This window comes from Nomascus leucogenys, chromosome 8 (genome assembly GCF_006542625.1).
Source record: "Nomascus leucogenys isolate Asia chromosome 8, Asia_NLE_v1, whole genome shotgun sequence".
Classification (NCBI taxonomy): Eukaryota; Metazoa; Chordata; class Mammalia; order Primates; family Hylobatidae; genus Nomascus; species Nomascus leucogenys.
Window position 1 is genome coordinate 74601264 of NC_044388.1, and position 17431 is coordinate 74618694.

The window sequence follows — 17431 nt, forward strand, 5'->3', positions numbered from 1 at the left end:
TTATCCCAGGGATGTTTACGAGTTTTTTTCTTCTTTTTTCCTTTTTTTTTCTCCAGGCTACCCCTTTTTCAAACCATTCTGGCTTTATGCTATGTGTCTTCTCTTTTGTTTAAGAGCATTCTATTCCCCAAGGGGCAGACTTTTAATTCCCAGAGCTCATAATCCTGATTAATGGTATTTGCCCCCAGAGAACCAAAGATGCCCTGTTTGTCACCCTAGTTTCAGCTTCTAAATTTTATTGTTCTGGATGGTTTCTGGGAATTTCCCTTGTGTTTTTTTTTTTTTTTTTTTTTTTTTTTTTTTTTTGCTGTTTTTTTCTTTGGGATGTATGTGTGTTTCAGACAGAGTCTTGCGCTGTCACCCAGGCTGGACTGCAGTGGCATGATCTCGGCTCACTGCAACCTCCACTTCCCAGGTTCAAGCGATTCTCCTGCCTCAGCCTCCTGAGTAGCTCGCACTGCAGGTGCGCACCACCATGCCCGGCTAATTTTTGTATTTTTAGTAGAGATGGGGTTTCACCATGTTGGCCAAGCTGGTCTCCAACTCCTGACCTCAAGTGATTCACCCGCCTTGACTTCCCAAAGTTCTGGGATTACAGGCATGAGCCACCGTGCCCGGCCCCTTGTGTTTTTTGTTAATTGAGTAACTAAGTACTAGTTTGTTGGTTGTAGTTTCTCTAGTTCATAGGTGTATTGCTTCAATAGAGCTTTCCAGAATATCTTTTCCACATTGCAAATAAGAGTCCTTACAGTGTCGGCCGGGCGCGGTGGCTCACGCTTGTAATCCTAGCACTTTGGGAGGCCGAGGCGGGCGGATCACGAGGTCAGGAGATCGAGACCACGGTGAAACCCTGTCTCTACTAAAAATAAAAAAAAAAAAAAAAAAAATTAGCCGGGCGTGGTGGCGGGCGCCTGTAGTCCCAGCTACTCGGAGAGGCTGAGGCAGGAGAATGGCGTGAACCCGGGAGGCGGAGCTTGCAGTGAGCCGAGATTGCGCCACTGCACTCCAACCTGGGCGACAGAGCGAGACTCTGTCTCAAAAAAAAAAAAAAAAAAAAGAGTCCTTACAGTGTCCCTCTCTATCCCTATGAACACCTTTGCTTTAATATTTTCTCTGATATTAATATTCCTAAACTAGCACTGTCTTGGTAAACATTTATTTTCCAGGGATATTTGTCCGTCGTCTTCTTTATTATTATAATAATAATAATTATTATTATCTTTTTAAATCCACGCATGATTTCTTTTCAGGCACAAATAAGAGGAGTACTCTCTAAGGCACATTATTACATATATTCTTTGCTTCAATTAAAAAAAAATCATAAAAAGATAAAATACTGTTCATGTTCAAAAACAAAAACTGACATTTACTTTTTTTTTTTTTTAGAAAGGCAGAATAAAACTTATAATAATTCCATGAAATTGCAACCATATAGCAAAATACCTTGGATATATTCCATTTAATTTAATATCTTGCATCATTTTTGAGTTTTGTTGTATGTAAACCTGAAAAAAAAATCACTGTTCTTGGAGCTGGAGAGAACTTTTATGGGAAAAATTTCTATCAGAGAAACCTACTTATTTGTAAGCATACTAGCCAATTTTGTTTTTAAAGTAATGATCCTGTGGTCCAGGTAACACCCTTTAGCTCATCATCAAGTGATTACTACCTCAGAAGAGTTAAGAGCGATTGGGATTCAGGAAATATGACTAGACAGGCAATTTTCATTATATCCAACATATATTGCTTTAAATAATATATGTCAGTAATTTCTGATTACATTAAAATAAAACCAAATGTATTTAATCTTTTACATTTTTATTTTTTAAACATCAGACCCAGTGAGATTTAAATGATATGTCATTGATTGCAACTGATAATACTGATATTATTTTTCATTTTAATTTTGCCTATTTTTTAGGCAGTGTTCAATGGCCTATTGACCTTTATCTGAGCTCTGTGATAAAAAAAAAAACAGCAATGGTTAACAAAATCCTCCCCATCTTCTTTTATTCCAAAAATGGCTTACTGCAAAAACACCCTTCATCATATGTGATTTAAATAAGACTCATGGGTCAGGCATGGTGGCTCAGGCCTGTAATCCCAGCACTTTGGGAGGCTGAGGCAGGCAGATCAGGAGGTCATGAGATCCAGACCATCCTGGCCAATATGGTGAAACCCCATCTCTACTAAAACGACTAAAATTAGCCAAGCTTGGTTCAAGCGATTCTCCTGCCTCAGCCTCCCAAGTAGCTGGGACTACCGGCACGTGCCACCATGCCCAGCTAATTTTTGTCTCAATCTCTTGACCTCATGATTTGCCAGCTTCAGTCTCCCAAAGTGCTGGGATTACAGGCGTGAGCCACTGCACCCAGCCAGGGAGGACATCTTCTATAGGGAGGTTTTATCTCCTAGGAAGAAAAATGGGAGATCAGAGTGAAGGAAGAGAAAGACCCTCTCATATTATTTTATATTGTTGTATACTCAGTACCTGTTTTAAGAAAAAACAACAAGGAAGTAAAACCAAAGACAGGCAGCCTGGCGCCAGGCCCGAAACCAGGCCTGGGCCTGCCTGGCCTAAACCCAGTAGTTAAAAATCAACTCATAACTAGAAACCAATGTTATTCATAGATTCCAGACATTGTATAGAAGAACACTGTGAAACTCCCTGCCCTGTTCTGTTTCTCTCTGACCACCAGTACATGCAGCCCCTGTCACGTAACCCCTGCTTGCTCAAATCAATCATGACCCTTTCATGTGTAATCTTTAGTGTTGTGAGCCCTTAAAAGGGACAGAAATTGTGCACTCGGAGAGCTCAGATTTTAAGGCAGTAGCTTGCTGATGCTCCCAGCTGAATAAAGCCCTTCCTTCTACAACTCGGTGCCTGAGAGGTTTTGTCTGCGGCTTGTCCTGCAACAAGAGCATCCCTCTTGCATCTGCTGTTTTTAAGTCCCTTTAGCTCAAAATAATCCTTATGCCACAATGGCATATTGTAATCTGGAATATTCTGCCACCTTTCACATGTTTATGTGAATGTACTATGTGCCAGGCACTATTCTAAGTGCAAGATATACATCAATGGACAAAACAAGCAAAAATTCCTGCCCTCTTCGATCTTACATTTCTGTAGGGTTGTCATTCATTTTGTTTCTTTAACTTAAACAACCAAATCCTACCTGAATTAACACTGAAAATTTTCATTACTGATGCTTTATCTGTGTTGATTGAATTATTTAAAAAAGAAATTCATGCAATTTATCTTATCAATGAAGGCAACTAATCTAATAAGATTAAAATTCACTAATCCATCTCTACATAATTTCCAGGAAAAAGTGAACAGATTTAATTCATAGGATTTTGTTTTTAAAGATCTTATCACCAATAGCAATCAAAATATCTTTTTTTTTTTTTTTTTTTACTTTTTCTATTTTATTTTATTTTAAGTTCCAGGATACATGTGCAGGATGTGTAGGTTTGTTACATAGGTAAACATGTGCCATGGTGGTTTGCTGCACCTATCAACCCATCACCTAGGTATTAAGCCCAGCATGCATTAGCTATTTATCCTGATGCTCTCCCTCCCCCTACCTCTCCAACAGGCCCTACTCTGTGTTGTTCCTCTCCCGTGTTCATATTTTTTCATTGTTTAGCTACCACTTATAAGTGAGAACCTAAAGTATTTGGTTTTCTGTTCCTGCACTAGTGTGCTGAGGATAATGGCTCCCAGCTCCATCCTTGTCCCTGAAAAAGACATGATCTCATTCCTTTTTATGGCTGCTTAGCATTCCATATTGTATATGCACCACATTTTCTTAAACCAGTCTATCATTTGTGGGCATTTGGATTGGTTCCATGTCTTTGCTATTATAAATAGTGCTGCAATAAACATATGTGTGCATGTGTCTTTATAGTTGAATGATTTATATTCCTTTGGGTATGTATTCAGTAATGGGATTTCTGGGTCGAATAAAAATATCTTTAAAAGATTAATCACGGCAACCCGCTCGGGTCCCCTTCCACACTGTGGAAGCTTTCTTTTTTCGCTCTTTGCAATAAATCTTGCTACTGCTCACTCTTTCGGTCCACACTGCTTTTATGAGCTGTAACACTCACCGTGAAGGTCTGCAGCTTCACTCCTGAAGCCAGCGAGACCACAAGCCCACCGGGAGGAACGAACAACTCCAGACGTGCCGCCTTAAGAGCTGTAACACTCACCGTGAAGGTCTGCAGCGTCACTCCTGAGCCAGCGAGACCACGAACCCACCAAAAGGAAGAAACTCCGAACACATCCGAACATCAGAAGGAACAAACTCCAGACATGCCACCTTAAGAGCTGTAACACTCACCCCGAGGGTCCGCGGCTTCATTCTTGAAGTCATTGAGACCAAGAACCCACTAATTCCGGACACAATACCATTAGGCACATACAAATTTATATTTTTTCAATTGTACTGATTGTTGACTTTTTGATAATTATAAAAAAAAAGATTAATCAGGCCCGACCAAGAGTGGTGGCTCACACCTGTAATCCCAGCATTTTGGGAGGCCAAGGTGGGCGGATCACTGGAGGTGTGCAATAGGAGAGCAGCCTGGCTAGCATAGTGAAACCTCATCTGTACTAAAATATAAAAATTAGCCAGACATGGTGGCATATGCATGTAACTCCAGTTACTGAGGAGGCCAAGGCACAAGAATTGCTTGAATACAGGAGGCAGAGGTTGCAGTGAGCTGAGATCAAGCTACTGCAGGCGTGTGCCACCATGGCCACAAAGGGAAGGGAAGGGGAAGGGATGGGAGGGCAGGGCAGGGCAGTGAAGGGAACTTGGAAGCTGAAAAAAAAATATTACCTAGTGAGAAATAGGAAATGCAAAATGGTTCTCTCCATCCAGATATTTTTATGGTCGGTATTTATGATGGTTTAAGGGACAATTATTCAAACCTTGCAAAGACATTAAGGGTTGAGGGATGGCAGGGTGGCCTGCCATTTTTCTATGCCAGGCTTCAGCCTTGAGCTCTAGATCTGTAGATGTATCTTCACCCTGAGCAGCTCTATGTGAATGTCTCAACCAGCCTCTCACCTTGTTACATATATACTAGAGAAATGTGTGCACATCTACACCAGGAAACATGTGCAAGAAAGTTCACAGAAGTAATGACCTCGATAATCCCAGATAGATACAATATGAAGGTTTGTTATAATAAATTGAATAAACCAGTGTTACTATATATTTAGCTACTTAAAATAATGAAATGATGGTACTGGAGTAACATATATGAACATGAATGAATCTCAAAAACATTGCTTTGGATAAAAACATCATAAAATTATATACAGCTTGTGATTCCAATTATGTGAAGATAAATTAGGCAAAATTAAATGAATTACAATTTATGGATCCATTCTTAGATATTTAAACCAAGGAAAACCAAAAAACAAACAAAAACAAAAATAAGATTGATAGCCGGGTGCAGTGGCTCACGCCTGTAATCCCAGCACTTTGGGAGGCTGAGGCAGGCGGATCACGAGGTCAGGAGATCGAGACCATCCTGGCTAACACGGTGAAACCCCGTCTCTACTAAAAATACAAAAAAAAAAATTAGCCGGGTGCAGTGGCAGGCGCCTGTAGTCCCAGCTACTTGGGAGGCTGAGGCAGGAGAATGGTGTGAACCCAGGAGGCGGAGCTTGTAGTGAGCCGAGATCTCGCCACTGCACTCCAGCCTGGGCGACAGAGCGAGACTCTGTCTTAAAAAAAAAAAAAAAAATAAGATTGATTAAGACAAAATGTAGGGCCAGGCTTGGTGTCTGACACCTGTAATTTCAGTGACTGGGGAGGCTAAGATGGGAGGATGCCTGGGCAATATAGTGAGATCCCCTTCTCTAAAAAAAAAAAATTTTTTTTTTCTTGAGACAGGGTCTCATTCTGTCTCCCAGGTAGGAGTTCAGAAGCACACAATCTTGGCTCACTGCAACCTCCACCTCCCGGGTTCAAGCAATTCTCCTTCCTCAACCTCCCAAGTGGCTGGGATTGCAGGCATGTGTCACCACGCTGGGCTAATCTTGGTATTTTTAGTAGAAACAGGGTGTCATCATATTTGCTAGGCTGTTCTCAAACTCCTGGCCTCAAGCAATCCACCTGCCTTGGCCTCCCAAAGTGCTGGGATTACAGGCGTGCGCCACCGCGCCTGGCCCTTTTTTTCTTTTCTTTTTTTTTTTTTTTAGAAGGAGTTTTGCTCTGGTTGCCCAGGCTGGAGTACAATGGTGCCATCTCAGCTCACTGCAACCCCCACCTCCCAGGTTCAAGCGATTCTCCTGCCTCAGCCTCCCAAGTAGCTGGGATGACAGGCATGCGTCACCTTACTCAGCCAAGTTTTTGTATTTAGTAGAGACGGGGTTTCACCATGTTGGTCAGGCTGGTCTCGAACTCCTGCCCTCAGGTGATCCACCCGCCTCGGCCTCCCAAAGTGCTGGGAATACAGGCGTGCGCCACTGCGCCCCGCCCAAGATTTTTTGATTAAATAAATACAAATAAAGCACATTAGCTATTATTCTGAACACTGCTACATTAGCTACATAGAAAATTTAAAAAAAAAGATGTTAAACAGATTTTAAGGTTTTCTCGTCATCACTGAAGTGAGAACAACAAATTATTTTGTGAAACAAAGATAAGACACAATAAATTCAGAGTACACTTTTGTTAGATGCTAACCCACAGAGCGGAATACTTTTTGCGCAGCACCTTCATTCCTGGAGACTTAGGGCCCAGGAAGTGGGAATGGTGGCAGGAGAGGAGAGGGGCGAGGGGGCTAGGGAGCGTGGGGTGAAGGAGGGGGGGCTTAAAAAGGACAGTCAAATTTAGGAAGAACAGTTTCTTAAACTGAAGTTAGCTAAGCAGCGGGCTTTAGCCAAAGATATTAACATTAACTTGAAAGTAAAGCTGTTTGTTAAATAGCAGGCTTTCATTTTAATTTTTTTAAAAATATTTTCGTTAGACTGAATATTTATTTCTGATCCTCGCTGTAGGGCTAAACTAGGTGTGACTTGCTTTTCCATTAAGGACTGCAGCCATTTTGGCTAAGACATTCTTTCCTGTCTTAGCTCTCTTCAAGAGATGCTATTTACTTTCTTGTTGTTGTTGTTTTCTCCGGAGCTTTATTGTGCCTGCCCTTTATTTTCACGATGTCTTTGTGCATTCTGTAAAAAGTGGGAAACACTGTTCTCGGGATTGTGTGGGTGATCGCCGGTCGCCTAGCTTGCCTTCTTCAGGTCTCTCCTGCTGCTCCAGAATCTACATCTGAATGTCAAGGCATAGCTTTTCCAGGAGCTTTTAAACCGACCTTTCAATTCGAAGACGTAACTGCGCCAGGAGCTTTGTGTCCCTGGCATTTGAAAGCATAGAGGAGAGCAACTTCCAGTTTATAAAATAAGTAAACTAATCTGAATTGTTTGCAATGGTAGGAACTGGTTGTATAAAATGTTAATTAGGTGGCCCGTGCTCGAAAACTGCTCTCAGGATATGACCAATGGGAGAGCAGACCTAGGCTCCTTCATTTGCATGCAGACTTCACGACAAAATAACGAATCAGAGATGGAGAAACTAAATCTTCATTTACATAACATTGTCTACAAATTCCGAGGATCAGGAGATGTACATTTCATTTTCATTCCTACCTGCAGAACAGCAAAGATAGTATGCCCGAGCCAGCGAAATCCGCTCCCGCCCCGAAGAAGGGCTCCAAGAAGGCCGTGACCAAGGCGCAGAAAAAGGACGGCAAGAAGCGCAAGCGCAGCCGCAAGGAGAGCTACTCCGTATACGTGTACAAGGTGCTGAAACAGGTCCACCCCGACACCGGCATCTCCTCCAAAGCCATGGGGATCATGAATTCCTTTGTCAACGATATCTTCGAGCGCATCGCCGGCGAGGCTTCCCGCCTGGCTCATTACAACAAGCGCTCGACCATCACTTCCAGGGAAATCCAGACGGCCGTGCGACTGCTGCTTCCCGGGGAGCTTGCCAAGCACGCTGTGTCGGAGGGCACCAAGGCCGTCACCAAGTACACCAGCTCCAAGTAAACCTGGCCCTGCAACTGCCTTAGTACACCCAAAGGCTCTTTTCAGAGCCACTCACCTTTTCACAATTGGAGCTATATGCTGACATGCGAAGATACTAGAAACTCCTGCAGCTGAAATAGGCATGTTTTTAAAACTTAAAATGGCACTGTCTGGGCTGGTGGCTTTATGAAACTCTGGTTTCCGTGTTTTATGAGGTATCACTCGATAGCACCTAAGAGGCAATAGTAATTTGATAGTTTTGCTCTATGAAGAGGAACTTCGTTTCTCAAGAATCCTTAAAAATACGGGTTTTACCAAAGAAGCCCATATTATGGGGGGCTGGAGCGGGGGTGGGGAAGGAGGAAAGGAGACTGCTGCTCTCAAGTAGTTCTTAATGTTGAATTTGCTTTTTTCCTTTTTTTCCTCAATTACTTCAAAAAGGTCTTAATTTGGATTTTTATTTTAGGTTCTAAAGGAAAAAATAAAACCCTCTTCCCTCCACCGCCTCACCTCCACGACCTGTCTGGTTTCACCAATTAGATTTGAACAATTCTCAGTGTGCAACCACACTCGCGCTCGCACACAAACACACATACACACATTGTTCATTGATCGACAATCCCCATCTCATCTTAATCATGTTCTTAGAGAAGTTGGGTCTCCATTGTTAAGGATTCTCCTAATCACAAAAACTGACTATGTACCTATCCCCAATCCAATAACTAATAAGGGGCATGTGACCTTTAGGATAGGTGTAGTCAAATTAATCAGATCCCTGAGGCTAGAGGGAACTCTGCCTTCTCTGGAGACCAAGTCAGGGAACAAAGAAATAAAGTTGTATTAGGAAGAAAGGAGGGGAAATGACTTGGGGAGGAGGCATCTGCACTGCCTGATACAAGCACCTTCCAGGCGAAGGTGGATGGAAGGAATATCCAGTAGGTTGAAAATGGATAGTCATTCCTTCACATTCAAGTGCCCAGCAGTGAATTTTGTACTGAGGACTTTTGTACTGAGAAGAGTGGTTCTCAGAGTTCAGTGTGCATCAGAATCACCTGGGGAGCTTGTTAAATAAAGGAGATGGCTGAGATAAAGAATATGCTAACCAAGCCTCCTGCTCACAGGGAGTTTTCTTGTGATAAACATGTGGGAGAAGATTGTGAAGAGTCTGAATGTCAAACAATGAAGTTTAGATTTGTTTTGCAGACAATAAAGTTATAGAAAGCTTGTGAGCAAGGACTAACAAAATTATAACTAGTTCTAGGAATATGCTTCCGGCGTCAGGAGACTGGATGCAGTGGAGCGAAATAAGGATGTCGAAGGAGGATAAAGTTTCAAGCCAAAGAAATGGCAGGAGTAATGGAGCAGAGGATACAATAAACAAATCAGAGAGTAGTTGAAGGGATTTCATTCAGTATTTCATCAAATACTGATTGCGTTCCCTTTGTGCCAGGCATTGAAATAATTCAGTGAGCAAGACAGACAAGAGACTGCTCTTCTGAGGCTCATATCCTAGTGAAGGAAGAGAGGTAATAGACTGGGCATGGTGGCTCACGCCTGTAATCCCAGCACTTTCAGAGGCCAAGGAGGGAGGATCATCTGAGGTCGGGATTTCAAGACCAGGTTGTCCAACATGGCAAAACCCTGTCTCTATTAAAAATACAAAAATTAGCTGAGCATAGTGGCACAGGCCTGTAGTCCCCGCTACTTGGGAGGCTGAGGCAGAAGAACAGAATTGCTTGAACCCAGGAGGCGGAGACTGCAGTGAGCTGAGATCACACCACTGCACTCCAGCGTGGGTGACAGAGAGAAATTCCATCTCAAAAAAAAAAAAAAAAAGAAGAAGAATATATAGGTCTATTTCACTCAGTAAATGGTAACAAACTCACTCCTGTTCAATGTATTATTTAGTATTATGTCTGCAATTCCTCTCTATCTTTAAATTTGGGATCTCTAGATCTCAGACCCTGAAATCCTAGACTTCTGGTTGTTGACAAGAATCCATGGAGCCCTGGGAGTTCCTTGAGTTTCTGAGAATAAATGAGCCTCATAAAATGTCTATGTTCATATGTCTATTTTCAACAGATTCTCAAAGGAGTTTTTGATCCATCTATTACTACAAACTACTCTATTTTTTTTTTTTTTTTTTTTTTTTGGATACAGAGTTTCGCTCTCATTGCCCAGGCTGGAGTGCAATGGCACGATCTTGGCTCACCACAACCTCTGCCTCCTGGGTTCAAGCGATTTTCCTGCCTCAGCCTCCTGAGTAGCTGGGGTTACAGGGATGTGCCACCATGCCCAGCTAGGTTTTTATTTTTAGTAGAGACAGGGTTTCTCCATGTTGGTCAGGGTGTTCTCGAACTCCCAACCTCGGGTGATCTGCCTGCCTTGCCCTCCCAAAGTGCCGGGATTACAGGTGAGAGCCACCGTGCCTGGCAGAACCACTCTTTAAGGGAAGTCAGCCCATTGAAATATACAGGTTACCACTGCTGAAGACATATAGACTATCTAGTCTACCCATTGATAACTTTTTTTTTTTTTTGAGATAGAGTCTCACTCTGTGACCCCGAAGCTGCTGGGACTACAAGCGTGTGCCAGCATGCCTGGCTAATTTTTGTATTTTTATTAGAGACGAGGTTTCTCCATGTTGGCCAGGCAGGTCCCAAACTCCTGACCTCAAGTGATCCACACACCTTGGCCTCCCAAAGAGCTGGGGTTACAGGCGTGAGCCATGTGCCTTGGCTAATCTCTAACTTGTAATTAGCCCCACTCTGTTCTGTCTGTAATGGAACACAACAGAGGTGATACCAAGTTGACAGGCTCATTTGGCATCGGCTTTTCTGTAAAGAGCTTTCAGGTCAATGGAAGGACGTTCCACAATACTAAATAAGTTTAGTAACAAAACTGAATTTTGTGTGATAAAGTTATGCTGCTTACAAACAGACTCAACAATAAATAAGCTTAAAGACAGATATTTTTGTTTCATGGAACAAATCTATTGTGATTAGTCCAGCTTTGTGAAGCAGCTCTGCTCCTTGTGATCAATCAGGAAATTTTGTTCATTCCAAGTCAATGTTCTGTCATCTCCTAGGGCCTGATGTTCTCTAATTGCTCAAAATGAAATCAATACCATTATAGTTGGGGAAGAAGGTAACATGGAAGTTTCAAAGCCCAGACCTGGTAGTAACTTTTCTATGTGTCTCACCTGAATTGGAAATAATGTAGCCACATGCTTACATCTGCTCCCAGAAAGACCAGGAAATGTCTCTTGCTAGATAGCCACCTGTCTAGCTTTCTCTTTATTATGATAAAGTGAAAAAACTTTATTGGAAAAACGAGGGTTTACTCAATATTCTCCACAAATTAAAATCCATTTTGAGGACAGCGAATAATACAGTGGCATACTGATAGTCCTGAGATTGTAAGGACTGGAGTAACCCACTAGAGAATGGCTTACTTATTTTTGTCTCATTTCCTGAGGTGTAAAGGGAAAGAAGGTGGGAATTTAATCATGACAACCTCTGTTTTAAACGCCCATTCATGCACCCACAGTAACCTGATCTATGATTTAAGGTAAAATGATTTGTGTTAATAATAAAGTCTAAGACTATTTAAAACGACAACAAAAAAAGAACTCGTTCAACATACCTTTAAATTGGCCACGGGTACATAAATAAAAAGTCCTTTCAAATTCAACAATAGAAAACCAGTAGATCTGGATGGAAGGCAGCTCAGAGAAAGAGACAAACAAGTTGGCCTCTCCCCATTCCACTAAAAAATGTTGAATCTTATGTACTTCACGGTTGTTTTTCTCACGGTAATTACTACTTTCTTCTTTAAAGATTGTATTTGCCAGTCAAGTGCCTCTCACACACCTCCCATCCCCCCCACACCAATAACCATCTGAATGCCATTTTGTCTTCCTTTCATGTAACAATGCCTCGGTAGGAACTAGTAACTACCTCCATTTCTTTCACTATTCTTCACGGCAGCATCAGCCTTTACCACTTGCCTTCTGAGATACAGGTTTTGCTACCTTGTTTCTCTGATAGCCACGCAGAATGTTAGCGGCAGTTTGCCATCAGCCTCCTTACAGAAATGCAGAAAACAGGCCAAGCGTGGTGGCTCACGCCTGTAATCCCAGCACTTTCGGAGGCCGAGGAGGGAAATCTCTTTTGAGCTGGAGTTCAAGACCAGCTTGGGCAACATGGCGAAAACCCATCGCTGCAAAAAACACAAAGATTAGCCGGGTGTTGGTGGCGCAAGCCGGTTGCCCCAGCTACGCAGGAGGCTGAAGCACAAGAATCGTTTGAACCCGGGAGGCGGAGACTGCAGATCGCCGAGATCGCGCCATTGCACTCCAGCGTGGGCGACAGAGCAAGACTGAAAATAAGCTTAAAAATAAAATACACTATCCTTACTGGCCAATAAGATACGAAGCCGAGACGTAATAAAAGAATTTAACTTGAAAACCGGATCTACTAAACACGGGAAATTACATTAAGTTTTAGCAGTGACTACTTCTCTTTCTCCTGAGTGGATAGGTGGCCCTGAAAAGGGCCGTTGGTTTTGTGGTAGTGAACTGTCGAGCTAAGCTCAGCCGCCGAAGCCATACAGAGTGCGTCCCTGGCGCTTGAGCGCGTACACCACGTCCATGGCTGTGACCGTCTTGCGTTTGGCGTGCTCCGTGTAGGTGACAGCATCGCGGATTACATTTTCCAAGAAAACCTTCAGCACTCCGCGAGTCTCCTCATAAATGAGGCCAGAAATACGCTTGACGCCGCCGCGGCGAGCCAAGCGCCGGATGGCGGGCTTGGTGATTCCTTGGATATTGTCACGCAACACCTTACGGTGACGCTTGGCGCCACCTTTACCTAGACCCTTTCCGCCCTTACCTCGGCCTGACATCCTGAAAGCAGTGCCGTTAAATCTGTAACACAATATCTCTGCCAGAGGCACGCAGCACTTTTATAATAGCGTGACGGACCTGTTTGAAAACCTCATGGGAAGGGGCGGGAACCACAGTCAGTTCCCGCCCTTCTGTGCAATTCTTCCCTGCTCAGACTGGAGGAGACCAAGAGGGGCCTGAGGCAACAAAAGAGCCTCAGCTGGGATTTGATAAATACTCCTACGTATATATGTATATATATATACATATATATATACGTATGTATATATATATACATATATATATACACACTATATTTGCAGCCATTAACTGAGCCATCAGTTCATAAACTTTCGACAAAGAAGCCTGACAGTTGTCCCCCACTTTTCCCGGAATATGAAATAATTAGTACACACAGTTTCCCTCACAGGGTGCTTTTTTTTTTTTTTTTTTTTTTTTTTGAGACAAGGTCTTGCTCTGTTGCCCAGGGTGGAATGCAGTGGCGCAATCTAGGCTCACTGCATCCTCTGCCTCCTGGGTTCAAGCAATTCTGCCTCAGCCTCCCGAGTAGCTGGGGTTACAGGAGCCCACCACCATGCCCAGCTAATTTTGGTATTCTTTTTAGTAGAGACGGGGTTTCACCATAGGCCAAGATGGTCTCGAACTCCTGACCTTGTGATCCACCTGCCTCGGCCTCCCAAAGTGCTGGGATTACAGGCGTGAGCCACCGCGCCGGGCCACAAGGTGCTTTCCAAGTACTTTAAGCAACTCATATCTTTATTGTCTCTGAGACTATTTTTATTGATTTATGCATTCCTAGTTAACCAAGCAGGGCTCTTTGGCATGCAGGCTAGATAGTGCTACTGAGGGAACTAAAAGTATATGAAAGTTACACATTTAGAGGTCAAATTAGGATAAGATCACTGAGGGCCCATTGAAGACAATGTACATCCGTAAAACAAAACCTTGTTGGGCTGAAATTTATGGAAATTTATGCTTTGATTGTCCCTTTAATCATGGACAGATTGTAGCTAGCACTGCATCATTCACCACATTCTATTACTCCAACAAATTGGCATCATAGTATCCCTCCAAACTATCATAGAGACAGCCTGCTCCACATACATGCTGTGGGGGTAACCCTGGGCAAGCTATACTAAGTTTCCTTGTTGTAAATGTTTTTAAAAATCTAACTTGTAAGCATTTGTTAAGTTGAAATGAGATAATCCTATCAAAATGCTTAGAAAAATGTCTAGATTCCAAATAAGCAATGACTAAACATTAATTATGGTATAGTACAATATTGTGGGTGTTTTCAATTCCTATCCTTAAGGTTCACCCTTCTAAAGGGATGAGAGTATTCTAATTTGCTAAAATCTGATTTTGAGAACTCCTCAAAATAATAAATAATTAAAAACTTAACTCATCATTAATCCCCATAAAAAGTTCCAGGTCCTTTGGGTGGAATATTTGGCTTTTCTTCCATGACTTGTGAGGAGAACCAAGTTTATCACAGCTGTTTGCTGTTTGATGAGTTTATGGTACATGGAAAAGATTGCAGAGTAAGGTTCTTAGCCTGAGATACATAGAAAGCCTTCAGGGGATCTGGGAATGAGTATAGAAAAAAAAAAGTCAAATCTTTTTTTTTTTTCTTTTTACTATCTCCAACAGAAACTTAGCATTTTTTCTGTGTATGAACTCAGGCAACAAACAGTGTAATTGGCAGGACAAGTGCTTTTATTTATATCACATTCCCATTGCCAGTATCTCAAAATTTCATTTAAAAATCTCAATCCTAAAGCCGGGCGCAGTGGCTCACGCCTGTAATCCCAGCACTTTGGGAGGCAAAGGCAGGAGGATCACGAGGTCAGGAGATGGAGACAATCCTGGCTAACACAGTGAAACCCCATCTCTACTAAAAATACAAAAAAATTAGCCAGACATGGTGGCGGGCACCTGTAGTCCCAGCTACTCGGGAGGCTGAGGCAGGAGAATGGCGTGAACCCGGGAGGCAGAGCTCGCAGTGAGCAGAGACTGCACCACTGCACTCCAGCCTGGGCGACAGAGCAAGACTCCATCTCAAAAAAAAAAAAAAAAAAACCTCAGTCCTTCAAAACTATAATAAGTCTTAGTCATATGGGTAGATTATTATTTAACGTATTAATTTAAAATGGACATATGCCAGGCCATGGCTTATGCCTGTAAATCCCAGCTCTTTGAAAGGCCCAGATGGGAGGATCACTTGAGGGTAGGAGTTCGAGACCAGTCTAGCCAACATGGCAAAACCATGTCTCTACTAAAAATGCAAAAATTTATCAGGCATGGTGGCGCACAGCTACTTGGATGGCTAATCGCCTGAACCTGAGAAGCAGAGGATGCACTGAGCCAAGATCGTACCATTGCACTCCAGCCTGGGCAACAGGGAGACTCTGTCTCAAAATCAGTAAGTAAATAAAATAAAAAATTTAAAAGCACAGATGTTAATATTTCACCAATTTAGATTTTTTATAATTTGATAATGGCATACTAATATAATTGTTTCACTTTGCATTCCTATATATTATCTAATGCATTTAAAACCATTATTCTGCGCGGGGCAAGGTGGCTCATGCCTGTAATCCCAGCACTTCGGGAGGCCGAGGTGGGTGGATCACCTGAGGTCAAGAGGTCAAGACCAGCCTGGCCAATGTGATGAAACCTCGTCTCTACTAAAAATACAAACATTAGCTGGGCATGGTGGTGCATACCTGTAATCCCAGCTACTTGGGAGGCTGAGGCAAGAGAATTGCTTGAACCTGGGAGGCAGAAGTTATAGTGAGACAAGATTAAGTCACTGCACTCCAGCCTGGGTGACAAGAGCGAAACTCCATCTCAAAAATAAATAAATATTATTCTGGCCGGGCGCGGTGGCTCAGGCCTGTAATCCTACCACTTTGGGAAGCCAAGGCTGGTGGATCACTTGAGCCCAGTTCAAGAGCAGCCTGGGCAACATGGAGAAACCCTGACACTACTAAAAATACAAACATTAGCTGGGCATGATGGCATGCTCTTGTAATCCCAGCTACATGGGATGCTGAGGCACAAGAATCACTTGAACCCGGAAGGCAGAGGTCGCAGTGAGCCAAGATTGCACCACTGCACTCCAGCCTGGGCGACAGAGTGAGACTCCATCTCAATAAATAAATAAGTAAATAAATAAAATAAAATCTTTCTTAGAAAGAGAGGCATAGTATGGGCCACTCAGAGCTAAATGGTGAAAACTTGAACGAGTTACCAATTTTATAACTGATCTGCATCCTCAGTGGTGTATAATGCCTCACCCAGTTACTCAATTTAAAATGAAAAATAAAAAGTCAAGCACTACTATGTCAACAATACTGCACAGGGCCTACTGCTGCAGAAAACAATCATTTGGGGAGTAGCCATAAAGGCAAAATAAAGAAATGGAAAGTTAAGGACACTTGAGTTATGTTCTGGTTCCACACAACTCCCTATATGTATTTCTGCAAGTTTTTTTACATAAATATTTGTATGCTGTACTGTAATACCAATCTGTACTTTTAGATGTTTGTAAACTACTAGGAAGATTTAAAAGTTGAGAAGTATGCAGATAATATGAAACAGATTATAATGGCCTTTTAAGAAATCGATGTAGGGGGCCTGGTGCCATGGCTCATGCCTGTAGTTGCAGCACTGTGGGAGGCGGAGGCGGGCAGATCACAGGGTCAGGAGTTAGAGATCAGCCTGGCCAATACAGTGAAACCCCGTCTTTAGTGTCTACTAAAAATACAAAAATTAGCTGGGCGTGGTGGCGCACGCCTGTAGTCCTAGCTACTCAGTAGGCTGAGGCAGAAGAATCACTTGAACCAGGGAGACGGAGGTTGCAGTGAGCCAAGATCACGCCACTGCACTCCAGGCTGGGCAACAGAGTGAGATTTCATCTCAAAAAAAGAAAGAAAAGAAAGAAAGACATCAATGTAAGAATTCAAAACAGAGAGAGATCTCATCTATTTTGAGAGATGGGGAATGAACAATATAAAAATTTCAAAGTATGTCATTAGATTAGTTTGAAGTTTAAAACAGGGTGGGGGAGAGAGAAAAAAAGAAGAAAAAAAACTGAAAAAAGATACTCTGCAAGGTAGTATAATTAGACCAAGATCACATAGCTCCTAAGGGGCAAAAGAAGACTGAAATACATGTCATCATGTTTGCAAATTCCGTGCTTCTACTAAACCACACTGCCAGATTGTTGATTTAAGGCCATATAAAAGAGTTTGATTGCCATACTAAGATTATTCTTAAATCTAAAGCTATATGAATCCAGCTTTTTCTTCACGGCTTATAAGAATAGAGAAAACCAGTTTTTAAGTGAAGAAAACATAAAGCTACAAGGAGATGGGGCATATAAATTTGAAGCTCATATGAAGAATATTTCACCCAGAGCAATGAAGAGAATGAATGACAGCACAGAGGGATGAGAGAAAGGAGCCACCCAT

General features: G+C 42.5%; 2 protein-coding genes across 2 annotated transcripts in view; one reads left to right on the forward strand and one right to left on the reverse strand.

Moving 5' to 3' along the window:
* Nucleotides 1-7398: 7398 nt before the first annotated feature.
* LOC100593203 (histone H2B type 1) lies at nt 7399-8119 on the forward strand. Its single transcript, XM_003263265.3, has one exon. It carries the CDS (start codon nt 7691-7693, stop codon nt 8069-8071), a length of 381 nt encoding a protein of 126 aa, XP_003263313.1. The 5' UTR covers nt 7399-7690; the 3' UTR covers nt 8072-8119.
* A 4475-nt stretch (nt 8120-12594) lies between these two features.
* Nucleotides 12595-17431, reverse strand: part of LOC100593558 (histone H3.1) — a 58817-nt gene continuing 53980 nt past the window's right edge. The window contains exon 5 of the mRNA XM_003263266.3: nt 12595-12956. Within this exon, the coding sequence (XP_003263314.2) occupies nt 12644-12956 (313 nt within the window). The 3' untranslated portion in view covers nt 12595-12643. The remainder of the gene's footprint in view (nt 12957-17431) is intronic.

Coding starts and splice junctions, on each gene's coding strand:
- LOC100593203 (XM_003263265.3), top strand. CDS start 7,691: ATGCCCGAGCCAGCGAAATCCGCTCCCGCCCCGAAGAAGGGCTCCAAG.